Source organism: Pavona decussata, unplaced genomic scaffold (assembly GCF_977016875.1).
Source record: "Pavona decussata unplaced genomic scaffold, jaPavDecu1.1 SCAFFOLD_92, whole genome shotgun sequence".
Lineage (NCBI taxonomy): Eukaryota > Metazoa > Cnidaria > Anthozoa > Scleractinia > Agariciidae > Pavona > Pavona decussata.
In genome coordinates, this window is record NW_028145509.1 from 1,116,651 (window position 1) to 1,144,289 (window position 27,639).

Below are 27,639 nucleotides of genomic sequence, written 5' to 3' on the forward strand. Positions count from 1 at the left end.
GTAGTAGTAGTAGTAGTAGTAGTAGTTGTAGTAGTTTCTTTTTTCCGAAATAGGAAATATTCTGGTATGACAATGTTCTTTATTAAAATACAATACAATACTCCTATTTGTTTTGGTTACTTTTTGAAATAAGGATATCTTTTTAATTGAAAGCGTTGAACGGCGAGCTGATCGTTTTAATAGTAGGAATAATGAACTACCTTACAAGGATAGTTTAGACCCAGTTTACAAACCCATTAGTTATTGGCTTAGAGTTTCGAGATTTGGTCTTTTATTTCAAATACAGGCATACCTTAGTGAATTTAGACCGCCATTCGTCGTTTGTTGCAATCACTAAGAGGCTTACTCGCTGAAGTGCTAGTGGCAATTGCTTAAACTTAAGACAGCTTACGCCAGAACTTCCTGTTTCCGTGACTCACATTTCATCAGGATCGATGGATCTCTTTACATGACACCATACCAGCTAAAAAAATTTATTTTCATCGTCTTTAGCCATTGTTGATCATCGCTTTACTCTTGATCAAATTAAAATGTGACCGGTGGGATCACATGGGTGTTAGTGGCTGAGAGAAACTCAAAATTGTAACTTAGTAACTCCTGCCGATTGCTGCTGTCTTACCCATTACTTTCACAGAGAATGTTTAGGTGGCTAGTTTTATAGTGTTACATTAAGTGAACAAGGACTGATTGCATAATCAATCTGCTTGTTTACACCTCAACTGACATGAGCTTGTTCGTGTCGGTCCATGCTAAGCGAAACAGTCATTGATACCCATTTCACATATTCCCGCGCAACAACAAGATGTTGTTTTTTCATTATTTTCGCGGAGAATGTTTAGGCGAATAATTACTGAATGCATAATCTGCTTGACACACGTAGGTCTATACCTCAACTGAAATGGGCTTGCACGAGTCGATCCATGCTAAACGAAACAGTCATTGATACCCCTTCCGCATATTCCACATGCAGCAACATGATATTGATAAGTGCTTCAAAATATACTGCCAGAGGCTTTCAGTCTTGACAGTAGATACAAGGCATAGTTATTTCCTGCGTGTGTGCCTTTCCCAATTCCTTGATGTCGAAGTCAAAGGGCGAACAGCATTCCTTCTTTCAAATCGAAGGCACAGTCTTAGAGATCGCCGAAACTTCGGCACCCTCCAAGCGTAAATAAACGGATCCAGCAGCGAAGAGAAATACAGAAAAGTGTGGGTTATGCAATTAAACTTGTAGAATGATGTGGAATCGCGACATTTGCAGAAAGTTAAAAGTTGAATCTTTATGTACAGAGGCAGGAACGACACACAAAACAGTAACAAGATCATAAATGTTGTGTGCGCCATTTTCCGCTCCCTCTCTAGTGTGTGCCGCAAAGTAATGGTCGAGTCGGAAGTTGCCATACTTACAAGCTCGCAACGACGCCTGATCAGTGATCGAAAAATTCGAGAGTAGACGAAAAGCAACACAAAGATTGGAATTGTAAAATGCGTGTGCGAGTAAACCAAGAGGAAAATCATCCAGTTCTGCTGAGTTGCAAATGGGTAGAAGGATAGCGGGGCAATGGAAATAGGCCAACTAAGTAGAATAAAAATCAGTACTCTGCGTTTTGTTACTCTCTCGTTAAAATGCAAGGGATCGGTAACTGCTACATACCGATCCACGGCCATTGCAATGACTGTACAAATGCCGCTGACTAATGAAGAGCCTCCACCGATGTTAAATAGAGCATTCAACCACTCTGGCACTGTCTTATTCAGGTACATGAAATCTTGCACACAGGCACTGCTGCAACCAATTAGGAGTCCTAATAAGAGGTCACTGAAGGCTAAATTAGCCGTGAGAAACGTGGTGGGCGTACGGAGACACCGCAGTGGATCGCACAAGATGGTTACGAGTAGAAGAAGATTTCCACAAACGGTGAGCGCTGACAATATGAAGTCAATGGTGGTCAAAGTGAGGAGAAATGAGGAACTTGAACTTGCGTCAGCCATCGGCCTCAAAGTATATTAAAACAGAAGCAGTGAATGAACCAGTTACGAGGACATCTTATAAACCGGAGAGGAAAACAATGACATTTTCTATTTCGATTCTGGCTTCCGTCAAACGTCTAATACAAATTGAACACAGTGTTCTGCCAAGAAGTAACAATAAGGAGATCGGTTCCAAAACCTTATTAAATAATTCTTCGCCCAATTAAGAAAGTGGCTCGTGGCTCGAATCGAATCAGAACTCAGGTTTTAGTAGAGCACTGAATGTACTGCTCGACAGTGCGATTTTGGTGCAGAAGGTGTAGACTCAGTTATTTATATTAAAATTAGGGGGACTGTTTTGCCGGACTGTTTCATAAGACAAACAAATAAAGCAAACATCGCAAAAAGACTTCCTGTCAGCTATCATCGATGGCCACCTGACAACGGTTTGGCAAAAGGAAATTAAAACTTTCCAAATTGATTTTTTTTTTCTTGAAAAAGAAGGAGAGAGAGAGGAGGACAAGAAAAAGAAAAAGAAATATAAGAGAAAGCTATTCAAGCTTTCTTGGGATTCAAGGTAAAAGTAAATTTTTATCAGAAATGATAATTTTAAAGAAAAGACTCGGCGGATTCTTCAGGTTATTTATTTTGCTTAATTAAATGTAAATACACGCTGTTGGTTTAATTCACCTTCGTCAATACTGCCGCCATATAATGAACAATTGTTTCTCGAGGTTGAAGATATTGGTAATACTAAACTATTTCCAAAGCAAAATGGGATTGTTCCTTTACTTTTATTAGACGCGTAATGTTCAAACTACGGGAATAATTGTTTAATTTGTTTCCCTAGATTAGGTGTCAAGGCAATGTAGACGAGATAAAACAAACTTTATTAAAAATTGCACAAAACCCTGGTATAAACCCGCCAGACCAGACGTCTTGTGTCGCTCTGGTTATTTCTCAACCGATAACAGCTTGGCTACCTTATCCGCGAAAGTCGGTACGGATGAGTCGTGCTTGTTCCTTTCATATTCGAATGAGATGGCGGTAGATGCAGTGGATTCTAGGCACAGCACGCTGAGGAACATTTGCGGCGTGTCTGGCTTTCAAAGCTCATTAATATGTATCAAAAGGATGCCGCGCAATTTGTCGCGAAGAAGAAAATATATGTTTTTTTTTTAATTGTCTCTGGTGTTTAAGGCTTTGTCTGGTGTGTTCTCTTCTTTTTGTTGTCTTGTCAGGATACAAAAATATATGTTGAAAGTGAAATTATTCTATCGTTAACTAATGCCAAAAGATAGCTTGCTGTGACTGTAGAAGACCTCAGCTCACAAAGAAGGAACAACGATCGAACGACAAATATTCGTGGCAGGAAACACATTGTCGGAGGTATTGCGAAAACTTTATGAAATTCAGCTCATTAACGTTTCATGTCAGATCTAACGTAATCGTGTTATACAAAACCCGGGGTAATTCTGCTTTTGTTGCATATTTTAATATTTAATAATAATAATAATAATAATAATAATAATAATAATAATAATAATATTTAATATTTAAATAATTTAAAAATTAACACATGTTCTGACAAAAAAACCCGTCATAATCCAAAATCAAATTACTAAATAAATCAGTTTTGTTTCTTTTATTATTCCGCCATACACTGATGCTTTATTCCATTTAAAAGGATCTTTTACACTAATATCCCATTGTGCGGTTGTCAACCTAAAAGGCACGGCTCTCAGTGTTATGCTATAAGAGCACACTCGAACACTCGAACGTTCATTTTTTTTTTTTTTACATTTATTTACAAATCCATTCTTCACTTAGAGTGGTGAGCTTGGTAGGGACAGCATGACAGCAAAATATGAAACGATAACCCCAGCAATCTGAAAAATAAATATAAAATAACTAAATTGCGCTCGGGACCATAATTTAACTAACACATAAACAGGATGAACAGGATTTGACAGTATCAGCCATCAATATACGGATAATTTATCTGACCCGAAAAAGGCCACTTTACGATAACTGGAAAACTGGTCTAGTAATAGTAATAGTAATAGTAATAGTAATAGTAATAGTAATAGTAATAGTAAAAGTAATAGTAATAGTAATAGTAATAGTAATAGTAATAGTAATAGTAATAGTAATAGTAATAGTAATAGTAATAGTAATAGTAATAGTAATAGTAATAGTAATAGTAATAGATTATTAAAAGCCATTTTAAAAATTAAAATGCAATTAAGCAAACATTTTTCATTTATTGCTTTAGAATGCCATAGATATAGTGACGCCTTCTCTTTCCTTAATTTGCAAAATCAGCAATGATGTGATTATTTTATCGGGTATAACTACAATGAATGGCTAAGTATACTCAGCGTCTCAAACACGCCGTTTACAACACCGCTGTTAGCGGTCCCTATACTTTTGGCTCTATGGTCACTTATTGGAGATCAAAAACTAAGTATTTACCGTTATAGAGAGGGACTTTGTAATGACTGCCAGTCCTCCAATTGATAGGCCCTTCGGTTCACCTTGCAGGCCTATGATAAACATCGTTAGCTGAAACAAGATTATAAGCACGCTAAAGGCGCCAAAAGAAAGTAGTTATCTATCTATCAAGCGTGGAAAAACTAAACGAAATTAATCCACCGTAACCAATCATGAAAAGCGAATATAGCATAGCAAATCAATCAAAACAGAAACGGATGCATGTAAATGGAGTCATATGCGACAAGGCGTTTTAAACACGTTTGGATAACTTTTGGACAAGCACACTCATTTGACCCATATTTGTTCTCTGCTACTCGCGGTCCTCAGCTTTACTAGTATTTATTAGTGAATACAACCAAACTAAAGCGCGACGTGCAACAACTATTTCGTTCAGCACTAGCTCCAATCCTGCAAGTTTCCTTTCTTTGATTTAAATCTTACACCGTTAGATTTCTTTGTATCAAACAGAACATCAACACTGGTAGCAACCTATATTGTAACCTAGAACTCGTGTAGACAGGTTTTAGACGCGTGCACTCATTTCAGTGACCCATAATTGTTCAGTTGATAGTCTTTGCAAATGCTGCTTGTGGTCTCCAGGATCTCTAGTATTTCTCAGTGAATACAACGAAAGTACAATAAGCATTTGAAAGCGCGAAGTTCAAAACTGATTATTTCATTCGACTAGGGCTCGAATCGTGCAAATTGGCTTTCTATGTGGTTGATCCTACCTCCCTTAATTCCCTTCAGTTTGTTATCTTTCGTTGCATAAAATCTGCTGACCAAAGCCAGCCAAGGAATGATCGAATGTGTTTCTCAGACGGCAAGCTGCTTCTGTAACACTACTGTGATGCAGCTTTGTCGTTAGGTGACGTAAGGACGCCCAGTCAATAGTAGGCAAATGTTTCACCTTTTCGGATCGACAAGTCACGCAACCTCCGAAATTACAGTGGAAAAAAAACACTAAAGCAAACCTTTCCTTCGTCCTCTGTTACAACTGGAAATGTTTGCAAAACTACTTGAATACCATGAACCTGAAAAAAATAATAATTAAAACACCACGAAAACATTTTAAACAACACTGGAGAAGTCCGAGATGCGAATTGAAAAAACTGAACGGAACGGTTTTTCTCACCACAAATCCCTGGGTCTTTCTCTATGAAAGAGATGGGGCAGAAGCGACATAGGGGTCACACTTTTTAAAATTTTACTCTACCATTTTGTTTCGGATACTCATAAGTTAAAAGAAAAAGTCACAACAAGGTCGGGTGCCCGCCCTGACTTTCAATATTCATACTATTTTAATACGAAAGAAAACTCCACCAAACTTAGTCACTTGTCTTGAAATTTATCTGACAACAATTTCAAATTTTAATAACTGATTGGTTATGTGGCTCATGGTTGCATGGAAACAAGATCTTGAGAGCACGTATTCTTCAAGTGAATATCTAGCCTGCTTAACGGGAAATAAATTTAACCCTATTCAGAGTCGGGTTTACTTTGTTTCCTATGAATTCTCTTAAGTGGACTTTTAACGTCATATCACGTGACTACATGTCATTTGTTCTTCACTGCCGCCATCTTGGATCTGCCATCTTGGATTTGTCGATATCTCCAAAACCTCCGGATCGCGTCAAAATTTATCAAAACCAATAAATAGGACTGAATCAAAATGGTGTAAAATGTAAAAGTAATAAAACGGTACAAATGAGAAATAGTAAGGAAGTTACTCTGAATCCAAACCAGCTATTCCAAGGTTTTATATTTCCAATATTTATACCCAAGACAACGTCAGTCAAAATGGAACCAACCATAGTAGCTATACAGACGAGTGAGAACACAATCAGGTATACTCTTGCCTTTGATTTAATCTTTTCCAAAAAGGTGCTCCCAATGTGGATCGCAATTACCTTGCAAAGAAAGTTCTCGAAACGAGACTTTCTCGTAACAGTTAATGGTAGGATAATCAAGCAAGTTGCTACCTGAAGGCACCAACTAAAAAACATGAATAGGAGATAGATATTACCTCCAAAAAAAAATACTAACCAAAGGCATAAAAAAATTAAACCATAGGCCAGCAACTACAACAGCCCTGTAAAAACGAAAAATATAACATTCTTTACGTCGGCGAGGAGAGGTCTGTATCAGATTGTTGAGAGATGTATCCCCAAAGTATGCGCCAAACAACTTCATGAGTCGTAAAACTGGTTTGTATGCTTCTTCAATTGCTTGTAGAACCTCTTCGTTCACGATTCCATCGTTAAACGTTGATTGAACCAGAGAAACATCATTTGTTGCTGGTTGGGCTGAGACTGATGTCGGGTCATGGAGGATATCGACTGCACAGGATTCGTTAGGTGTCACCCGAGAAGGCATTTTTACGTGCGTCACGGACGATCACGAAATCGAGCCTATTTGGTAAGCCGGAAAAGTATACTAACACATTCTACGACATGTGATAACATTTTGAACCAAATTTGTCACTCGGTGGACAATATAATAATGAGAAATAACACAGCTGTATTTTCTCGCTATATGATAAATTAACAATATGCACTTGATTTATCACTCAGTAGGAAGTCGTCTCCCATTTTAAAATATTAAACATGTAAGCAAGGGAAATATAAGAATGCACCTTAATTATCTCTCCGAAAGTTATTGAACCTCTTTTTCGCGTATTCATAATTTATTTTATTTAGTATTATTTTTTTAACAGAAAATAACGACGACTTATTAAAAGTAAAATACATTCTCTTGAAGCCATGCAAAAACTTAATTTAGAGACCACAAACATTTAATGCCGAAAGTAAAAATACCAAGCTTTTTTTTACTGGGTTTAGCACGAAAGTCATGTTAAGGCTTATGAGTATTGAAAGTTGACGATCAAAACAACAAATAAATATTTAATAAGAAAGCCAAAAACTAATTTAGAGACTATTTATTTTTTCTTTGAATTAAAACTTATAAACTAACTTTCCAGTGTTTATTATTTCCCACGTTATGCAAATTTAATATCAATCGACAAAATTGTTGGGAAATAGTGAACAGAAAGGAACACCTCTGGTGGCCACAACAACTGCAAAACAAAACAAAATGAAAATGCAAAAACTGTTTTTTTCTTCTCAATTTTAAACAAATGAAAAAACAACAACAACAACAACAACAACAACAACAAAAAAATGTAATATTTCTCCACGCTTAATTCGGGAATATGCCGAACTAAATCAATCAATGTTTATGCCTCCAAACTCTATGCGAAAAACTATCCGATAAATATTGAGGGTTGTCGATCGATAGAGCATGGTTGGAATATGTAATTAAGAAAAAACACTAGTGTCAAGAAAACGAAATCAAACGGCATATTGAGCTGGTCAAGTGTCATGTTTTTTATTATTATTTGAAGTGCGTACTTAAAGGTTTCTATTAGTCAAGAAGAACTGTAAAGATAACACTAGTAGGGCATCAGTGTTCCGCTATAATCGGTATCAGTATTCACTTTGTGTAAGGATGATTTTTTTTTAGGTTTATTCTAAAGCGGCGTTTCTAAAAAGAAGGAGTAATCTAACAAGCAAAACCAAAACTAAGCTCGGGACTTCTCAAAGGTACAATTCTTTTTAGTTTGTCATGAAAAGAACAACAATCAACAATCAAATCCCGAATTGGATCGAAGGGATCCACCTTTCTCAGCCTGCCACAAAGAGGCGAAATAGAAAACAGGTTGTGAGATATCTTTGAAGGTGAATCACCATAGCTTTGTTTTGTAAAAAAAAACAAAACAACAACAACAACAACAACAACAGAAGTCGAGCAGATCAAACAAAATTTTATCAACGCAAATTTTTTACAGAAATTTCATTTCAATACCCAGTCTCAAAATTATTATTTACTATTTACGCAGGTTTGTGTTTAGTAAAAAAAAAAACAACATAAAACAAACAGAGCTCAGTAGTTTGGCTCTTCTTGGGGTGATCACAATTGCCTGCTCCAAAGCTCCAAAGTTCATAAAGGGCCTGAGACCCTAGTCTACAAATTGTTCAAACTGCCCTAATGAAGAAATGTGCCCTGTCAAACGTCGCCCAAGTTCCATACAAATGTCTTTAATTTTGGATGGCGTCTCCCAGACCCATTCTCCATATTTAAAAGACTTCTACATGGCTGTAATCTAACGACAGAACCTGAAACTCGGCAAACGGAATAATTCTAATGCGATCTTTCTTATGATGGACAAGAATTTCAGATGAGATGAAAATTTCATATCAAACTTTACCCATTGTCATGGTTTAAATTTTTTAAACCATTTGTTGTCTGTCCGTAGGGATTTTTCTGTCCTGTTTCGCGAAGTTATATTCGGGTCAAATCGGATTCAGTCGACAACTTGTCGCTGATGACAATTTTTTCCCAACGGTAGCCTACTTGGGAAGACGAAAACAAACTCTCTATCTTAAACTTCGAAAACATTTTCTAGAAACTGAAACTTCTTTGTCGACGATCTCTTCTGATTGCGTGAGCAAAATGGTTCTTGTCAAGTGACAATAGCGGAATGATTGTTGTCAAGTGCACGCGTCTCTGCAACCATTTAGCATTAGCATAACTAGTACTCATTGACCATTTATGACAACAAGAAAACAATGGAGTCAACTAAGCGCGAATTTCAAAGAAGCTCAGTTTCTTATCCGATGACTGGGTCTTGCTTGTAGTTGTTTTGCGCTTTTCCATTTGTATTTTAGAATACAAACCCTAGCCCTTTTAGCGTCCTTCTGAACGTTCACATTCGCGCGGTTTGCGCGAAGAAGGGAAATACATTGAAACGTCAACAGCCCGCGCGTCATGTATCAAATTTTCCCTTCCGTATCCGGTAAAATTGTCGTTGTTCTAAGCGACATTTCCCATATCCCACCCCCGAGAAGGGTGATATTGTCAACATCTGGTCATCAACGAAGATTTTGAATCTCGCGGTCGTAAATTTGCTAAGCGTCGGTTCTTTTAAGCTTTTGTTTTAGAAACAAAAGAGCCTCAAAGCTGCAAACAATAAAAATGCCGATAAAAATAAGTTAATCCCGTGCCATTGTCTACCTAAAATTAAACACAAAGTTTGATATGTAAAAACTCGTCCCCGGTCTCCATTTAAACTCCGGAACGGACAATTCAACTTATTAACACCCTCTAAAGAATTATAGCTTGCAAGTGAAAAATATTGATCGATATCCTAGAAAAATTTATTTTAAGGCAGCAACCAAGCTCTTGAAACAAATCTATAAATTTATTGCTGCGTGGATAACGAAAACGTAATTAAAACAAAAAGCCTCCATGTAAATAAATCAGTTTGGTTTTCTTGTATTGTCCCATTACACAGGTGCTTTATGATTCCATTATAAAGGATCTTGTTCAGAAAGATATAATTTTTCTGTTGTCGAGCTGAAAGTTGTCAACCTGAAAGCTAGGCACGACTCTTATTATTTTCCTCTAACAAAGCCGTGTTAACCAGTATCGATATCTTGCTCTCGCTCATCCATTCTTTACATTTATTTACAAATCCATTCTTCACTCAGGATGGTGACTTTGGTAGGGACAGCATGACAGCAAAGTATGATACAATCACCCCAACAATCTGAAAAATAAATATAAAATAACAAACTGCGCTCTAGACCATAGTTTAAGTAACACAAATGAACATGACCTGGTAGTATCAGCCATCAACAAACACATATCCACGAAAAATTCATCTGGACCTGATAATAGTAAAATTTTACTGTTAACGAGATCCATTTAAAGAATAAAAATACAATGGATTTGCACAGAAATAAAGGTTAACGCAAGCATACAATAAAGGTATAGGTGTTAGGGCTGGTGACAGCGGAGGGAAATAGATCATCATTTCAACCTTAAGCAATGCATTTTGTAGAATGCAACAGACAGAGTAACGCCTTCCCCTTCCTTTAAAATCCCAGCAATGCAAGTTATTATGCCATCGGGTAAATCTACGATGAATAGCTATACTCCGGGGGCCCAAACTTGCCATTTAATATACTGCAGTTCGCAGCACTAGTGTCTATACTTTTGGCTCTGCGGTCACTTATTCAAGAATAAAAAACCTATATATATATTTTACCGTGATGGAAAGGGACTTTGTAATGACTGTGAATCCTCCAATTGATAGGCCCATTGGTTCACCTTGTAGGTCCATCATAAACATCAATAACTGAAAGAAGATTATAAGAACGCCAAAAAACGTCTCTTATAAGCCATAAAACGGAACCAAAGTTATCACTATAACCAATCACGAAAAATCAAACGTATAATTGCAAATAGACTGATACGCGGCAAGACGTTTTAAGGCTGCAGGATTGACATTAAAATCAAAACAGAACATCAACACTGGTGTCAACCTATATTATAACCTCAAACTCATTTGGATAAATTTTGGTTACGCACACTCATTTGACCCACAATTGTTCAGTTGGTAGTCTTTGCAAATGCTGCTTGTGCACTCCAGGATTACTCTTATTTATCAGAGAATACAACCGAAGTAAAGTAAATAAATGAAAGCGCGAAGTGGAACTTTGATTATTTCGTTCGACTGGAGCTGGAATCGTACATTGATACGTTGATTCTACCTCCCTTAATTCTTTCTCCTTCACTTTGTTATATTTCGTTGCATAAAATCTGCTGGCCAAAGACAGTCAAGGAATGTTCGAATGTGCTTCTCAAACGGCAAGCTGCCTCTATAGGTGACGTAAATACGTCTAGTCAACGTCGCCTTTGCTAGATTCACGTCATGCAACATCCAAAACTAAAACCTATTTCCAATGTTCAAAACTTGGTGACATATTTGAAAAACAACTACCACAATTACATTAAAATAAAGTAGAAAAGAAAAAGAACAGAACCTTTCCTTCGTCTCCTGTTGTAACTGGCAATGTTTTCAAAACTCCTTGAATACCATGAGCCTGAAAAAAAATTAAAACACCACGAAAAAATTTTAAAAACACAGGAGTCTGGAGAAGTCCGAGATGTATTATCTAGCTTACACAAAGATCACAAATCCTCGGATCATATATTAAGGGAGTTGAAGCCGAAGCACGCTAAGGGTCACAATATTTTATACTTTTCCAAATACTAGTGACTTGTTTTAAAATTTATGGCAACAATTTGGCACGATTATTGATTGGTCACGTGGCTGGATTTTTCCATAAAAACTAGATTTTGACATCATGTTTTCTCGAAATCTATTTGACAAACAAATTTTTTACTTGCTTTGTTCACTGGTTGATTTAAGAAGTCCCCTTCCCCGACAAAAATAAATAAATAAATAAATAAATAAATAATAATAATAATAATAATAATGATAATAATAATTCAAGAAATGAATGAAGTGTATTAGCTTTTCTAAGATCAATCTTCCTCAATACTGGCAAATCACCTTATTGACTTCAACAACACCCTTCTCCTTTAAACTCAAAATATTCCTCCTTTCCTGTGATTAATGCAATGCCTTCTAATAAGGCTCCTGGGATTGATAAAGTGCCAACTCGAGTCATCAAAGACTGCCTGCCGATTATACTCCCTTTTGTTACATCAATCATCAATTCTTCTCTTTTTATCTTCAACATTCCCAGGGATATGGAAAACAGCCGAAATCACACCTATTCCCAAACAAGGCAATCACGAACTTTCTAACGATAAAAGACCAATTTCGCTACTACCTGTGTTGTCAAAGGTCTGTGAGAGAGTCGCTTAAAATCAGTTTGTCACCTATTTGACAACGAAGAAGAGGCTGACGACAAAACAAAACGGAAGCAAAAATGGCACTCTACTGAAACATCATTACTTCGCACGACTGATGCATTTCTTAAAGAAATAGATAATAAGAAATTAACTGCCTGTGTTCTCCTAGCAAAGCGTTTGATAGTGTCGACCACCAAATACTGTTACGAAAACTACAAGACGTTGGCGCCTCAACTAGTGTGCTACAATGGTTTAACAGCTATCTCACAAATAGATATCAAGTTGTACGAATTCACACCACTGTTTCCAATCCAATACCGATTGAATATGGAGTACCTCTGGGCAGCATCCTGGGCCCCTTATTATTTAGTATATACGTTAATGATCTACATAAAGCTCCACGGAATTGCTCTACTGAATGCTATGTAGACGGTACAAAATTGTTTGTTTCTTTTCATTCACAAGACACCCAACGGATTGTTGAGGAGATGAACGAAGACCTCCTCGGGGTGCGCAACTGGTGCTTCAGAAATCGGCTATTACTAAATCCAGGCAAGACGAAATTATTTGTTTTCGGGAGCCGACAGATGACTTCGAAGCTCCATGAGTTTCGTTTGTCTTTGTTGGGAAAGGACATCTTCCCTGTACAATCAGCCAAAGATCTTGGCGTGATTTTGGATTCGAACTTAACATTTGATGATCATATTAAGACCACAGTATCTGAATGTATCGCACCCCTTGCGCAAATTAATCGTGTCAAACACTGTCTTGACAGAACGTCGTTGTTAACCGTGATAAACGCCTTAGTTTTCAGTAAGTTGTACTACTGCTCGAACGTCTGGGCAAATACCACAGAGAAAAATATACGAAAATTGCAGGCTGTGCAGAACTTCGCTTGTCGAATCGTTAGTGGCGCGAGAAAGTAAGATCATGTAACTCCCCACTTAAAGAATTTGTCTTGGTTACCCGTTAAGGACGAACTATACTACCGCCAAGCTACCATGGCTTTTAAATGCATTTCCAGACACGCCCCCAAAGATCTGACGTCACAATTCATTACCCGCGAGCAAGTTACCAAGCGAACAACTAGGAGTGACCAAAAGCTTAATGTACCTCTTTTTAAAACAGCCTCAGGTCAAAGAACATTTTATTACACAACTGTTGGACTTTGGAACAATTTAGACCCCCTTTTAAAATCAAGCAGTTCGGTTCAAGTTTTTAAACGTACCTTAAAGAATAAGCTTTTGGACAATTTTGTAAATACTTCCTGAATTTCATATATGTTTAGTATTTTTTTTTTTTCGATTATAAAGTTTAGGTAATGTTGTAATTGTTTTCTTAAATTTGATTAATTTTAATTGTGTAGTTATTAGTAACTTAAGTATTTAAATAATTGTTCCTAAAAAGCGCCATTGGGGAGGTAACAATAAAGTATGTATGTATGTATTTAGCTGTGCCTAAAAGGTGATAATAAAAATGTTGTAAAGAATTTTTTTCGTCTAATATCTTTCTTACCTTTTCGCTGACTCTAGATCCAACGATCATGATATCTGCTAAGATAGCTGAGGAGGTCAGAAGCCAGTACAGATTTAAACTAAGGAGCACAAATATTCCTTCCTGCTGTAAATTTACATTAACCGTTTGGTAAAAACTGAAACATGTAATTGGTATCAAAAACGTAACAACTTCAAGAAGAAGAGGGGAAAGCATGCTGCCCGCCATCTCAACCACTTCACACAGATTCTGATGCTCTCTTCGCAGGGTCGCTATCCCGACTAAGTTTGAGTGTCGCAATGACATTCGTTTGTGCAAATCATCAAAAAGTGCTTCAAGTATCAAACACGTGATGCAGAAGAAAGAAAGAGGAAGTATCCAAACCCCAGCACCATAAATGAGAAAAAGGAAAGAAGTTATTCTGAATCCAAACCAGTTATTCCAAGGTTCTAATTTTCCAGTGTTCATACCCAAGAGAACTTCAGCTAAGGTTGGACCAACCATAGTAGCTACACAGATTAGTAAAAACAGAATCAAGTACACTCTTGCCTTTGCTTTGATCTTCTCCAGAAAGGCGCTCCCAACGGGGATTGCAATTACTTTGCGAAGAAAGTTCTCGAAACGAGACTTTCTCGTAACGGTTAATGGAAGGATAATCAAGCAAGTTGTCCCCATCAGTGCCACCAGAAGGCACCAACTAACAAATAACATCAGGAGATAGATACTACTCCCATAGAAAATACTGATCAAAGGCATAAAAAAATTAGACCATAAACCAGCAACTACGATAGCACAATAAAAACGAGAAATATAACTTTCTTTTCGTCGAGGAGGAGAGGCCTGTATCAGATTGTTGAGAGATGTGTCCCCAAAGTATGCGCCAAACAACTTCATCAGTCGTAAAACTGGCTTGTATGCTTCTTCAATTGCTTGTAGAACCTCTTCGTTCACGTTTCCATCGTTAAACGTTGATTGAACCAGAGAAACATCATTTGTTGCTGGTTGAGCTGAGACTGATGCCGGGTCTTCGAGGATATCGACTGTACAGGATTCGTTAGGTGTCACTCGAGAAGGCATTTTTACGAGCGTTACGGACGATCGCAAAATCGAGCCTATATAGAAAGCCAGAAAAACACTAGTAATTATTATTTTTTTTGCCTTGTTGAATAGATTTTAAAAGGTCATAAAATTTTAATGAGACTTTTATCGTTCGTGTCCAACAGGCAAAATTCATTCTTTCTTAAAGATAGATTTTGTCATTCTGTTATATATTGAAATTAATCTTTCATTGTTGTGTTTGACATATACTAACACATTGTATAACATGCGATACCACATTTACATTTTCAACCAACTTTTTTTTCGCTATGTGATATTTGGCAATGATGACACTTGATTTATCACTTACGAAGTCGTCTCCCATTTTAAAATATTAATTAAAAAGTGTAATCAAGGGAAATATACGACTACACCTAAATTATCTTTCCGAATGTTAATCAACCTTTTTTTCTGGTATCCATTATTCATATTATTTTGAATTATTTGTTTGACATTTTGAGCCCACCTTTTCACACGCTGGACTAAATAACAATAAGAAATGGCAGAACTGTATTTCCCAATATATGCTATTTGGCAATGATGACACTTAATTTATTCTGACAGAGCCTCTCATTTTAAAATATAAATCGTATAAGCAAGAGAAATAAAAAAAATACATCTCAATTATCTTTCCGAACGGTATCTAACATCTTTTCTTGCATTCATGGCTTATTTAATTTTGTATGATTTGTTTAACAGCAAATAACGACGACTTATCGCTTAAACTAAAGTTACCTTATCTTGAGGCCATGAAAAAAATTAATTTTATAGAGACCACAAACATGAAGTAAAAAAATAAGCTCTTTCATATAGTTTCGCCCCAACGTATGTTAAATGTTATGAATATTGAAAGCTGACAATTAAAAAAAGATGCAAATTTAATCAGAAAGCCTAAGATTAATTTAGAAGACACCCAATTAATTTTTTATTTGAATAAAAGTTAATAAACTAACTTTGCAGTGTTTACTATCCCCCATGTTTTGCAAATTTTTTATATCAATTGGGAAATTGAGGAGAAACAGTAATAAGAAAGGAGCACTTGCTGTGTTGTCCACAACAACTGCAAAACAAAACAAAACCAAAAGAAAAAAACTTATTTTTTTTTCTCAGTTTTAACAACTGAAAACACATGTACTTTTCTACATTCAATTCGGAAAAAAAGCTGAACTAAATCATTCAATGCTGATGATTCCAAACGCTTTGCAAAAAGTGACCGATATAAATTGAGCCATCTCGAACGATAGAACATGGATGTATTATGTAATCAAGAAAAAAAACTGGTGTGAAGAAAACGCAATCAAAATGCATTAAATACCGATATTTTTTTTATCTCTAGCTCGAATCTTTTTAGCCAACTTCGCTTCATGAACATAAGTCTTAAGGCCCGTTTAAACGGTCTCAACATTTGCCCAACATTCGTTCAACAAAAGTTGAAGAGAAACAATTCTAAAAAACCCCATTATTTTCTATTAACGTAGGTTTGCGTTAGTAAAAAAACAACAAAGAGACAAGATCGACTTTATAACTGAGTTGACCTCGAATCTGGCCTTTTATATAGGAGAGAGAACAATTTATTGGGGAATATTACAATAGTATGGCTCTTCTTGGGGTGATCACAATTGCCCGTTCCGAATTTCGAGATGGGCCTGGAACCTAGTTTACACATTGTTCAAACTGCGTTATATGAAAAAATATGACCTGTCAAATATCGGAGAAATTACATACAAATGTCTCTTATTTAGGGATGGCGTTCCCCAGACCCATGCAAAGTCTCCAATTTTTTCCATTACTGAAAGACTTCCACATGGCTGTAACCTAACGACAAAACCTCAAACTCCGTAAACTGGATAGTTTTAATGTGATCTTTCTTGTGATAAACTTTCATTTCAATTTAATGAAATTTAAATACTCATCCCCAGTCTCCATTTCAACTCTGGTACAGGCAATTCAACTAATTAGCGCCCTGTAAAGAATTATATCCTGCAGGTGAAAAATATTGATATCAAGAAAAATCTGTTTTATGGCAACAACCAAGCTCTTGAAGTGGATAACGAAAATTTAATTAAAGCTAAGAAGCCTCCAGGTAATTAAATCAGTTTGGTTTTCTTTTATTGTTTCATTACGGAGGTGTTTTATTCCATTAGAAAGGGTCTTGTAGAGTAAGATATCATTTTTCTGTTGTCAAGCAAAAACTTGTAAACGGCACGGCTCTTAATATTTTTCTGTAAGAAAGCCGTGTTTACCAGTATCGATATCATGCACTCACTCATCCGTTGTTTATATTTATTTGCAAATCCGTTCTCCACTCAGAGTCGTGACTTTGGTAGGGACAGCATCACAGCATAGTATGATATAATCACCCCAACAATCTAAAAACTAAATGTAAAATAACGAATTGTGCTCGGAATCATAGTTTATACAGATGAACATGACTTGGCAGTATCAGCCATCAACAAAAACACAACCACGAACAATCTATCTGGACCTACTAATAGTAATATTTCACTAAGATCCATTTTAAGAATGAAAACACAATGGATTTACCTAGAAAAAAGGTAAATGGAAACATACAATAAAAGTATACGTGCCAGGGTTAGTGACAGCAAAGATGCATAAGATCATAATTTCAAATGTTCTGACGGCAATTACACAAAATCTTTATTCAGTAAGTGCTTTAGAATGCAACAGACATAATATCGCCTTCTACTTTCCTTTGCAAGCCCAGCAATTCATCTGTATATATGTCGGTTAAATTTACGATGAGTGACTATAACCAGGGTCCCAAACATGCCCTTTGCAACACGGCAGTTAGCAGTCGCTATACTTTTGGCTCTACGGACAGTTATTGGCGAATAACAAATCTATATGTTTTACCGATATAGAAAGGGACTTTGTAATGACTGTCAATCCTCCAATGGATAGGCCTTTTGCTTCGCCTTGCAACTCCATCATAAACATCAATAACTGAAACAAGGTTATAAGCACGTCAAAGAATTGGTGGTTTTCTATTAAAAAAAATTTAAGTCGTACACGACAAGAAGTTTTAAGGCTGCAGGCTTGACAAAAAGGGCAAAACAGAACATCAACACTGGTGACAACCTATATTATAACCTCGAACTCATGTGGAGAAATTTTGGCCACGCAGACCCATTCGACCCATAATTGTTCAGTTGGTAGTCTTTGCAAATGGGTTTCCAGGATCACTAGTATTTCTCAGTAAATACAACCAAAGTAAAAACAAGCATTTGGAAGCGCGAACTGCAACACTGATTATTTATCTCAACTGATCTCGAATTGTGCAAATAGTCTTTCAATGTGTTATGTGGTTGATTCTACCTCCCTTCATTCCCTTAATTTTGTTTTATTTCTTTGCATAAAATCTGCTGACAAAAGAGAGTCAACGAATGTTTGAATGAGTTTGTCAAACGGCAAGCCGCCAGTGACTAGCTGTGATGCAGTTTTGCTTGAAGGTGACGTAAAGACGTCCAGATAATGTAAAAACTTTTTTCGCCTTTACTTGATTGATGTCGTGTAACCTCCAAAATCAAAACCTATTCACGTTCACGTATTAAACACCTACCACAATTACAATTAAAAAAAAAAAAAAAAAAAACAGAAGAAAAGAAAAGCAATGTAACCTTTCCTTCGGACTCTGTTGCAGCTGGCAATGTTTGCAAAACCCCTTGAATACCATGAGCCTGAAGAAAAAAAAAAAGAAAAACACCACGAAAACATTTTAAAAAATACTGAAGAGACTGAAGAAGTTTACGCGAGATGCTTGCAAAGAGACCACAAATCCTCGGATGTAGAAAGAGATGAAGCAGAAGCGAGATAGGGGTCATGATTTCTTTATATTTCCAAATACTACTGGAAAATCTTCCAATTTGTTTCTGCTACTCACAACTTAAAATTAAAACACAAAACAAGGTCGTGCGCACAAACATCTTAACTTTCCTAACAGAAACCTTTCTCGATACTGGCCATCACCATATTGACTTCAGAAACCACCTTCTCGCCTTAACTCAAAATATTTCTCCTTTCCCATAATTTAGCTGTGCCTAAGAGGTGAAAAGAAAAATGCTGTAAAGAAATTTTTCCCTGTAGTATCTTTCTTACCTTTTCGCTAACTCTAGATCCAACGATCATAATATTACTGCTAAGAAAGCTGAAGAGGTCAGAAGCCAGTACAGATTGAAAATAAGGAACACCGATGCTCCTTCCTGCCGTAAATTTACATTAGCCACTTGGTAAAAATTAAAACATGTAACTGGTATCAAAAACGTAACAACTTCAAGAAGAAGAGGGGAAAGCATGTTGTTCGCCATCTCAACCACTTGACATAGATTCTGATGCTCTCTTCGCAGGGTCGCTATCTCGACTAAGTTTGAAAATGGCAATGAAATTCGTTTGTACAGATCATCAAACAGTGCTTCAAGTATGAAACACGTGATGCAGAAGAAAAGAAGAGGAAGAATCCAAATCCCAGCACCACAAATGAGAAATAATAAAGAAGTTATTTTGAAACCAGACCAGCTATTCCAAGGTTCTTTATTTCCCATGTTTATACCCAAGACAACATCAGTCAAAGTTGAACCAACCGAAGTAAACGCACAGATCAGTGAAAACAGAATCAAGTACACTCTTGCCTTTGATTTGACCTTTTCAAGAAAGGTGCTCCCAATATGGATGGTGATTACCTTGCGAAGAAAGTTCTCGAGACTTTCTCGTAACGGTTAACGGCAGGATAATCAAGCAAGTTGTCCCCATCAGTGCCACCAGAAGGCACCAACTAAAAAACATGAATAGGAGATAGATATCAGCTCCGAAAAAAATACTAACCAAAGGCATAAAAAAATTAAACCATAAACCAGCAGCTACAACAGCACAATAAAAACAAGAAATATAACTTTCTTTCGTCGACGAGAAGAGGCCTGTATCAGATTGTTGAGAGATGTGTCCCCAAAGTATGCGCCAAACAACTTCATCAGTCGTAAAACTGGTTTGTATGCTTCTTCGATTGCTTGTAGAACTTCTTCGTTCACGTTTCCATCGTTAAACGTTGATTGAACCAGAGAAACATCATTTGTTGCTGGTTGAGCTGAGACTGATGTCGGGTCTTCGAAGATATCGACTGTACAGGATTCGTTAGGTGTCACTCGAGAAGGCATTTTTACGAGCTTCGAGGACGATCACATCGAGCCTATTTTGGAAGCCGGAAAAGCAGTAGTTTTTTTTTTCTTTTTTCAATAGATGAATATTTTAATGAAAATCAGAATTTTAATGAGACTTTTATCGTTTGTTTCCAAAAGCGAAAATTGATTATTGGTTTAAAATTGATTTTATTATTCTGATATAGATTGAAATAAATCTTTCATTGTCGCGGTTGACAAATACTAACACATTCTAGGACGTGCGATAACACTATTACATTTTGAACCCAATTTTTCACTCGCTGGTACAAAATAAGAATGAGAAATACCACAGCTGTATTTTCTCGATATATGATATTTAGCAATAATGACACTTGATTTATCACTTAAGAAATCGTCTCCCATTTTAAAATATTAAACGTGTAGGGAGAGAAATATAAGAATACACCTTAATTATCTTTCCGAACATTAATGAACCTTTTTTCGTGTATTCATAATTTATTTTATTTTGTATTATATGTTTAACAGAAAATGACGACGACTTCTCATTACTGAACTAAAATACTACACAAACATTTAATCTAGAAAGTAAAAACACTAAGCTTTTTCACTGGGTATAGCACTAAATCTACGAAAGGTTTTGTGTGTATTGAAAGTTGACAATCAAAACAAAAAATAAATATTTAACAGGAACGCCAAAAAGTAATTTAGAGACCCCATTTATTTTAAACTAACTTTTCGGTGTTTATTATTACCCACGTTCTGCAAATTTAATATCAATTGCGAAATTGTGGAGAAAACGTAAACAGAAAGGAACACCTCTCAGACCGGTGGCCACAACAACTGCAATATAAAACAAAACAAAAATACAAAACCGTTTTTTAATCTTAATTTTAAGCAACTGAAAACTTATATAATACTGAGTTCTCTACGTTTAATTCGGGAAAATACCGAACTAAATCAATCAATGATTATGGCCCCGAACGCTATGCAAAAACTATTCAACAAATATCAAGGGTCGTCGAACGATAGAACATGGATGTAGTATGTAATCAACAAAACCTCCGGCATCAAGAAAACGCAATCAAACGCCTACTGATATCGGGAAGTGTCGTGGATGTAATTGAAAAGCTTTTCATTGTTATTTGAACTGTGCGCGTGTTTTAATTCAAGGTTTTGTCAAGGAGAACTTATCATACCACCGTGATCAGCAAAACTTGAGGGCATCAATGTTTTGCCATGTTCAGTATGCATTATTCAGTTTGTGTAAGTATGATTTATTTTAGATAATTTAGATGAAGGAGTATTAAAGGAGTAATCTAACAAGCAAAGCACATAAAAGCAAGAAACTTCTCTCAGGTACAACTGTGTTTAGTTTGCGATCAAAATAACAACAATTATAATGGCAATAAGGGTAAAAAACATACGCTGTGGAAATATAATTTAGGATCAGTTCATCCTCCTTTTTCTGTTCAAGACTTTTTCTCTGAGTTTCCTGTGAAGAGGAAATGAAATATTATTCGATATTTAATATTATTCGCCTTAAGCTTGAAGATAACAGCTGTACTTTCGAAAGGGGAAGGTGTTGTTTGTGGTAGCCTTAATTTCTATTATGTTTATATTAATACCAGTGTTCGTTTTCAAATCAGTACACTTCATGGCATACAACTGGACTCAGTTAGAAGTGGCACCATGCTATAGTTAAGTGCAAGGTACTCCAAGTTTACCTGTATGTTGGTGTTAGTTCAAAACTATAAAACAGCAAGAGTACAAAAACTAACAGAAACAATGAGGCAACAATATACGAGGCCTTAATGGAAAAAAATAGAAATAAGCATTATTTAAAGGCGAGTGACAACAAAGCGTTTGTCACTAATATTTTTTATACAGGTTAATGAACCTAACTGGTTTTACAATTTAATGTAGGGCCACTTTGAAGATTGCTTTCTGGTCTAAGCATGGCTTCTCGCGTAAAGCCTAGAGAACTTCTCGTGGTCAAGACAGTGGAAACAACGATGACCCATAGCTCTTTGGATGAGTCAAGTCAAACAAAAGAAAATGTCAACAAAGAGCTGCTTCGAGCGGTAGAAGAAGTGTACAGCCCCGTATTAAAAACGATGAAACTGTTTGGCGTATACTTTGGCGATACAACTTTCAACCGTTTAGTGCATGTGCAAACGCCTAGTTCTTGCAAACAGAGTTATATCTCCTGGTTTTATTGTGGTATGCTTGTTGCTGGTTTGTGGTTTAATTTCGCGTTACCTTTGGTCAGTATATTCTTTGGAGGTCCTATCTATCTCCTTCTAGTGTTCGACATGTGGTGTCTTTTGGTCGCATTAAACGGAACAGTTTGCTTGATTGTGCTACCTTTGACAGAAACGAGAAAATCCCGTTTTGAAAAATTTCTTTCTAAGGTAATGTTCATCCATACGGGGAAAATTACCTTAAAAAATGTGAAGTCGAAAATAAAAACATATCTGAAACTGTTTACTTTGTTCATGCTTGTTAGCATGGCAGGAGGCGTTCTGCTGGAAGTAGTTGCGGGTTTCAACTTCGGATTGTTTGAGCCTTGGAATACATGGTTTGGCTTTAGGATAATAGGTCATAGTTTTCTGGTTATTGGTTGTGGTTTCTGGTTGCTTCCGCTGATTTTTTTCTGCATTACATGCCTATTGCTGGAGTCACTTTTTGATGATTTGAACAAGAGGATGTCTTCAATGGATCTCTCGGCTCTGATAACGGGACACAAAAAACTGTGCGAGATAGTTGAACTTGCTGACAGTGTGCTTTCTCCTCTTCTTTTGATGGTTTTTGGTCTCTGCATTCCTTTCCTTTGTTTTGCGTTCTATCACATAGTTAATTTACCTAAAGAAGGGACCCTCGCTTTCCTCACCCTTGTCCTCTTCTGGATCCTTGCTTCCTCAGCTGGGTTAGCCGTTGTCATGGTATTCGGATCAAGAGTAAGTGAGAAGGTAGGAAAAAAAACCCTTACAGCCTATTTAACAATTACTCCACAAGCCGTATCGCGCATTCGTTTATAAGACGATAGAAAGCCAACGGCTAGATATAACCATCCCTTAGAAATAGCGCTAGGTCTTGCCGATTTCATTTTTTGCAAGAACGGGCAGAGACTCGATCATGATTTTTGTTATCTCAGTCATTTTTGAGTTACTGTTGGGTAATAGCAAAGCAAAAAGTGACAAACGTAACTAGTAACTGTCATTCGACATGATAAAACATATTCTACCGTTTCAGTAAGTAAGCTTTTATATGACTCGCTCCGAGAGCGGGCAAGATGAGTCAAATCCTGCGCTGTGATTGGCTACCCGAGCGGACAAGATGGAGCTATTTTGCCCGCTCGGGATTACCCGTTGCCCGTCCGCTTGGCATCGGAAGTTTAATCCCGAGGAACAATGTAATCTTTTCCTCGATTTTCTCGTTGTTCTGGGGGAAAACGCTCACTAAAATGTTCGGTAAACTCTCAACACTTTCCTAAAGGAAAGGAAAGATAAGGGAATCGTCCTGGTGTAGTGAAAATTTTTGATTCAGCTACAATGAATGTGAGTTGAATCGGTAAGTTGCTCTGTGTGTAGTATTCAGTTTAGATATATTGATTTGGTAAAACTTATTGTCTCAAGTCGAGTGCCAAATTGATTAGTTCCCTAGGTTTGCAATGACTGTTAAAATCATAGGGTAGTGAAAGTTGCGTTAAGTGGTTAGAATAATTCAGAAAAGTGTTTTTCTCAAGTTCGCCGAAGAAGCTCACGTTTTTAATTCGGCTGCGTCTTGCTTGTTGTAAACAGCAAAATCTTATCCAAGTTTCGCCCAGTTTTCTGATTTACCCGCTCTATTTTCGGCTTATGCTTGCATATAATTTTAAAATCTATTGTTTCATTCAAGAATTAATGATTGAAAGCCGAAAACTTTGTAAAAATGTTTATTATAAACGCCACCGCCCGATCGGCTGAAAATGGCGAGTTTGCCGGATTCTATTCAAATCTTCCCGCTCTTGCGAAAATCTAAATTTCTCGTTCTCAATAACTGTATTCTACCTTTAATCCATTATAAAGTTAGAGCGTTAAGATAATTTAGGATTACTTGTTTTCCACGATTACATGCTAATCTAAAAATGCACTGCACCAGCCGGTTATGAAGAATTTCTTTCCGAGCAGAGCAGTTTCATGTCCTGTTTTGTTTTGTTGTTGTAGTTTTAAGTTGAAGCTAAAGCCATGTAATAAATCCTTTATTGACCAAGCTTGTTCGGTCAAGATGACTGGATATTGGCCTCGTTCTTTTTTTGCGGTTTTATGGACCTCGACTTCGTCTCGGTCCATAAAAACGCAAGAAAAGAACTTGGCCAATATCCAGCCATCTCGACCTAAAGCTTGATCAATAACGTCGTTGATATCATGACTTCTAAAAGAACTCGGAGGGAGCGCGTGTTTCTCAAAGCTCCCTTAAACATTACAGATGACAGATTATCCTTCCGCTTCCCCTCCTCCTCCCTCTTGATAACGCCATTTTATAAAAGCCATGTCAATGACACTATGAAGATAAATAGTACGTCCAAAGATATTCCTTTGAGGTGCACAAAGATAAGTGATGATGTCAAATGACTAGGTAATTACGTCATGATAGCGAAATGGCGGCCATTTTGGGTCCGCCATCGTGTATTTCTGGATTTTCCCAAAGCTTCAGGAAAGCGCTGTTATTAAACAAATCGAAATTAAAACCAACAAAGGAACACTTATATGAGAAAAAAACAGTACAGTAAAAATTACAGTACGAAAATTAATTGTTATTCATTCAAAAAGGGATTGTCTGTTAAAAAAATGATTGCAATGACAAAATAAAAACGGACATACAAAATTCATGTTGGGCCAGGTCCTTCTCAGAAGACTTGACAAACGAGCCGCCGATCCTGATCGGATATGCAAAATGACGTAACCTCTTACAAAAAGGGTAGGGATATGGCGCACCTCCGACGTGACCGAACATAGGTAAGAGTACTTTTAATGTAAAAAGGGACATCACGCTTCTTACTTTAGTTATTTTAATGTTTATATATTATGAGTCACAGCAATCTCAATCCCTTTAATTTCAAACGACAAAGTTGGGTCAGCATGCTCTCTTTTCATTTATTGGCTATACAGCTAGTGCGGGCATTCACTCATCTCTAACCACTAAATTGAAACCTCCTGCTAAGACTTATTGCAGACATTTTTGTATTTTTAGGTTCATAGCATTCAAAAAGTCCCGCCAAGCACGTTTCCAGTTTTAACAGCGGATCAAGGGAAGGTACGAGCTCTGCAGTGAACAACCGCCCCGCGATACGGCTTTCCTTAACCTTATCAAGAATGGGCGTTTTTGTCTTCTTGGGCTGGGGGGAAGGGAAGCATGCAAGGGAATGCTGTTGTACCTCTCCCTCTATAACTTCGGAGGTATAAAATCTATGTCAGTGAGAGTTAGAAAACAGGTAGTACGTCGCGACATGCCTCCTTTGAGGTCCGCGTCGCGATGTGATGACATCATATGAATGGGGTAATTAGGTCATTATTGTCGAATGGCGGCCATCTTGGATTTCTGGATTTTCCCAAAACTTCACGAAAAGTAACTTAAACCAATAAAGGAACACAGCTAAAATGATAAAAGTTACGGGAAAAAAAGTGATTTTTCTTCATTTTAAAAAGAATTCTCTATTTTCTGAAAAAAAAAAAAACTGTCCGTTAAAAATTGGTCAGGCACCACTAACCGACCACATCAAATTTTCCCAGATAAATTTCTGAGTTACTAGTTGTTGTTTTGTCTTATTCTAGTTACTGATGTTTATGATGTACTTGATGCAAGTTCAAGGAGAACAGAAAGGCCTTTCAATTGGAGGATTGACTGTAATTACAAAATCACTTAATTTAACGGTAATGTCCAGATTTTTTTTCTTTCGCCTGCGCTTCGCTTTATTGACTTGTGTATTCCGTTTTACTACGTAACGCATGGGACTTGCATCTTTCAAACAACAATAGGCTGTGGAATTCGAAACTCAATTGTCAAAGAATTTAATGGAGGCACATGTACACTGAAGCGAACCGTTTTGATACGTGCTATTTTAAGTTTCGCTTGGCTCACAGGTTACGCTACGCGCCCTGTGTTGCTTTCTGACTGTGCATACAGATAGTTTTACTGCGCATAATAATAATAATAATAATAATAATAATAATAATAATAATAATAATAATAATAATGACAATGACAATGACAATGACAATGACAATATCAATAATAATAATAATAATAATAATAATAATAATAATAATAATAATAATAATAAACGCATAATCTTAGAAGATTCTACGGTGTCCAAAACAGCTAGCGACCTTGATCGAGAATCAGGAATCAATTTGTTTTCCGATGAAAGTACAGGCTTTATGGTCAATAGCAATCAATCATGTAAATGATTTCTGCGATTCTGTGATCTCCTGCCATCGTCTGCCAGTCAGGATGACGCGACTGTGTGCCCAAGTGGTTTTTATAAAGTTGCGAATCTCTCCTAGGAGACCAAACTGTACAACACTTCTGTACTCTGGAGAAGAAAATCCTAAACACGCGCCCATATTAATTACTATGAAAAACAAAGCAGTCTAAAAATCTGAAAGCAACAGCACGCCATTTAAGATATTGCTTGACACTATTCAAGTTTATGTATTCATAATGTTGTTTTCTATGTTTTCAGATTGTTGGAATCATCATTTCCTACTTTGCTGTTATGCTGTCGTTACCAAGTTAATTCACATAGTGATGTACATATAATTAACAATTGCACTCAACGCTATAATCAAACAGGCGACGGCGATATACGGCAACTATTTCCATTTAGAAAAAGAAAAGAAAAGGAAAACATAAGCAGATGAAGATATTATGCCATACACGTCATCTTACGATGATTTACGATTTCCACAATCTCGTCCCCAGGGACTGGTTTTTGCTAGTCTCGTTTTCAGCGAATATGAGATAATCGAAGAATATAATTATACAATTTTGGAAATAATATTTCCAATGTTAGCTTGTAGATAAAAATGCACTTAATCTTCTCATACACCGACTTGAATAGTGTAATTAGCGTTCGGATAATTAGGGAGTGCCAGAGAAAACAGGTGAAAATTTTCGTCCCCAGAGATACAGGAAGAAAAGGAGTGAATTATTGGAAATTGTATAATATTACCTTTCATGTAAGAGGGAATTTTGACAGGTCTAATGATATTTTTTCATCTGTGACCTTTTCAGTCAATTTCGCTTCATGAAGCTAAGTCTTATACTTTGGGGAGGAAATTTTTACCTCTTTTGTCCTAACATAAAACCAGTACAGAAACTGCGTCTTCATACGGATATTAACCAAGAATTATTAATATAGACTATGTAGAGCAGCCAATGCACTACATTCATTTTTGGAGCTCAGTGTAGTTTATGGAGATTTTTTATATCAACAGAAGGCATATAAGTTATTTAACGAGGGTAAGATGTATATAAATACATTTGTAACCACTAAAATTGTTTAAGTACAGAAAAATACAAAACAAAATAGAGGTTATTATTTTATGGTTAACTTGTCCAGGACTATAGACTGACAAAGAGTTAATCCTTCTTTTGCAGTTTACTCGGACGTTAAGCATATCAAAATTAAGACAAACCAGGGATCCTTCAGTCACATTAC

General features: G+C 36.6%; 2 protein-coding genes across 2 annotated transcripts; one reads left to right on the forward strand and one right to left on the reverse strand.

Moving 5' to 3' along the window:
* Positions 1 to 3,797: 3,797 nt before the first annotated feature.
* LOC146473755 (uncharacterized) lies at positions 3,798 to 20,201 on the reverse strand. The gene is made up of 9 exons (XM_085117670.1): positions 18,423 to 20,201; positions 13,708 to 17,153; positions 11,355 to 11,414; positions 10,577 to 10,666; positions 10,026 to 10,075; positions 6,378 to 6,462; positions 5,442 to 5,501; positions 4,447 to 4,536; positions 3,798 to 3,860 (listed from the first exon to the last, which is right to left on the reverse strand). The coding sequence occupies exons 2-9, from the start codon at positions 14,761 to 14,763 to the stop codon at positions 3,798 to 3,800; spliced, it is 1,554 nt and encodes a 517-aa protein (XP_084973796.1). The 5' UTR covers positions 14,764 to 17,153; positions 18,423 to 20,201.
* A 1,659-nt stretch (positions 20,202 to 21,860) lies between these two features.
* LOC146473756 (uncharacterized) lies at positions 21,861 to 27,494 on the forward strand. Its single transcript, XM_085117777.1, has 4 exons — positions 21,861 to 22,906; positions 25,170 to 25,232; positions 25,751 to 25,849; positions 26,662 to 27,494. Exons 1-4 carry the CDS (start codon positions 21,893 to 21,895, stop codon positions 26,713 to 26,715), a joined length of 1,230 nt encoding a protein of 409 aa, XP_084973903.1. The 5' UTR covers positions 21,861 to 21,892; the 3' UTR covers positions 26,716 to 27,494.
* Positions 27,495 to 27,639: the final 145 nt, after the last annotated feature.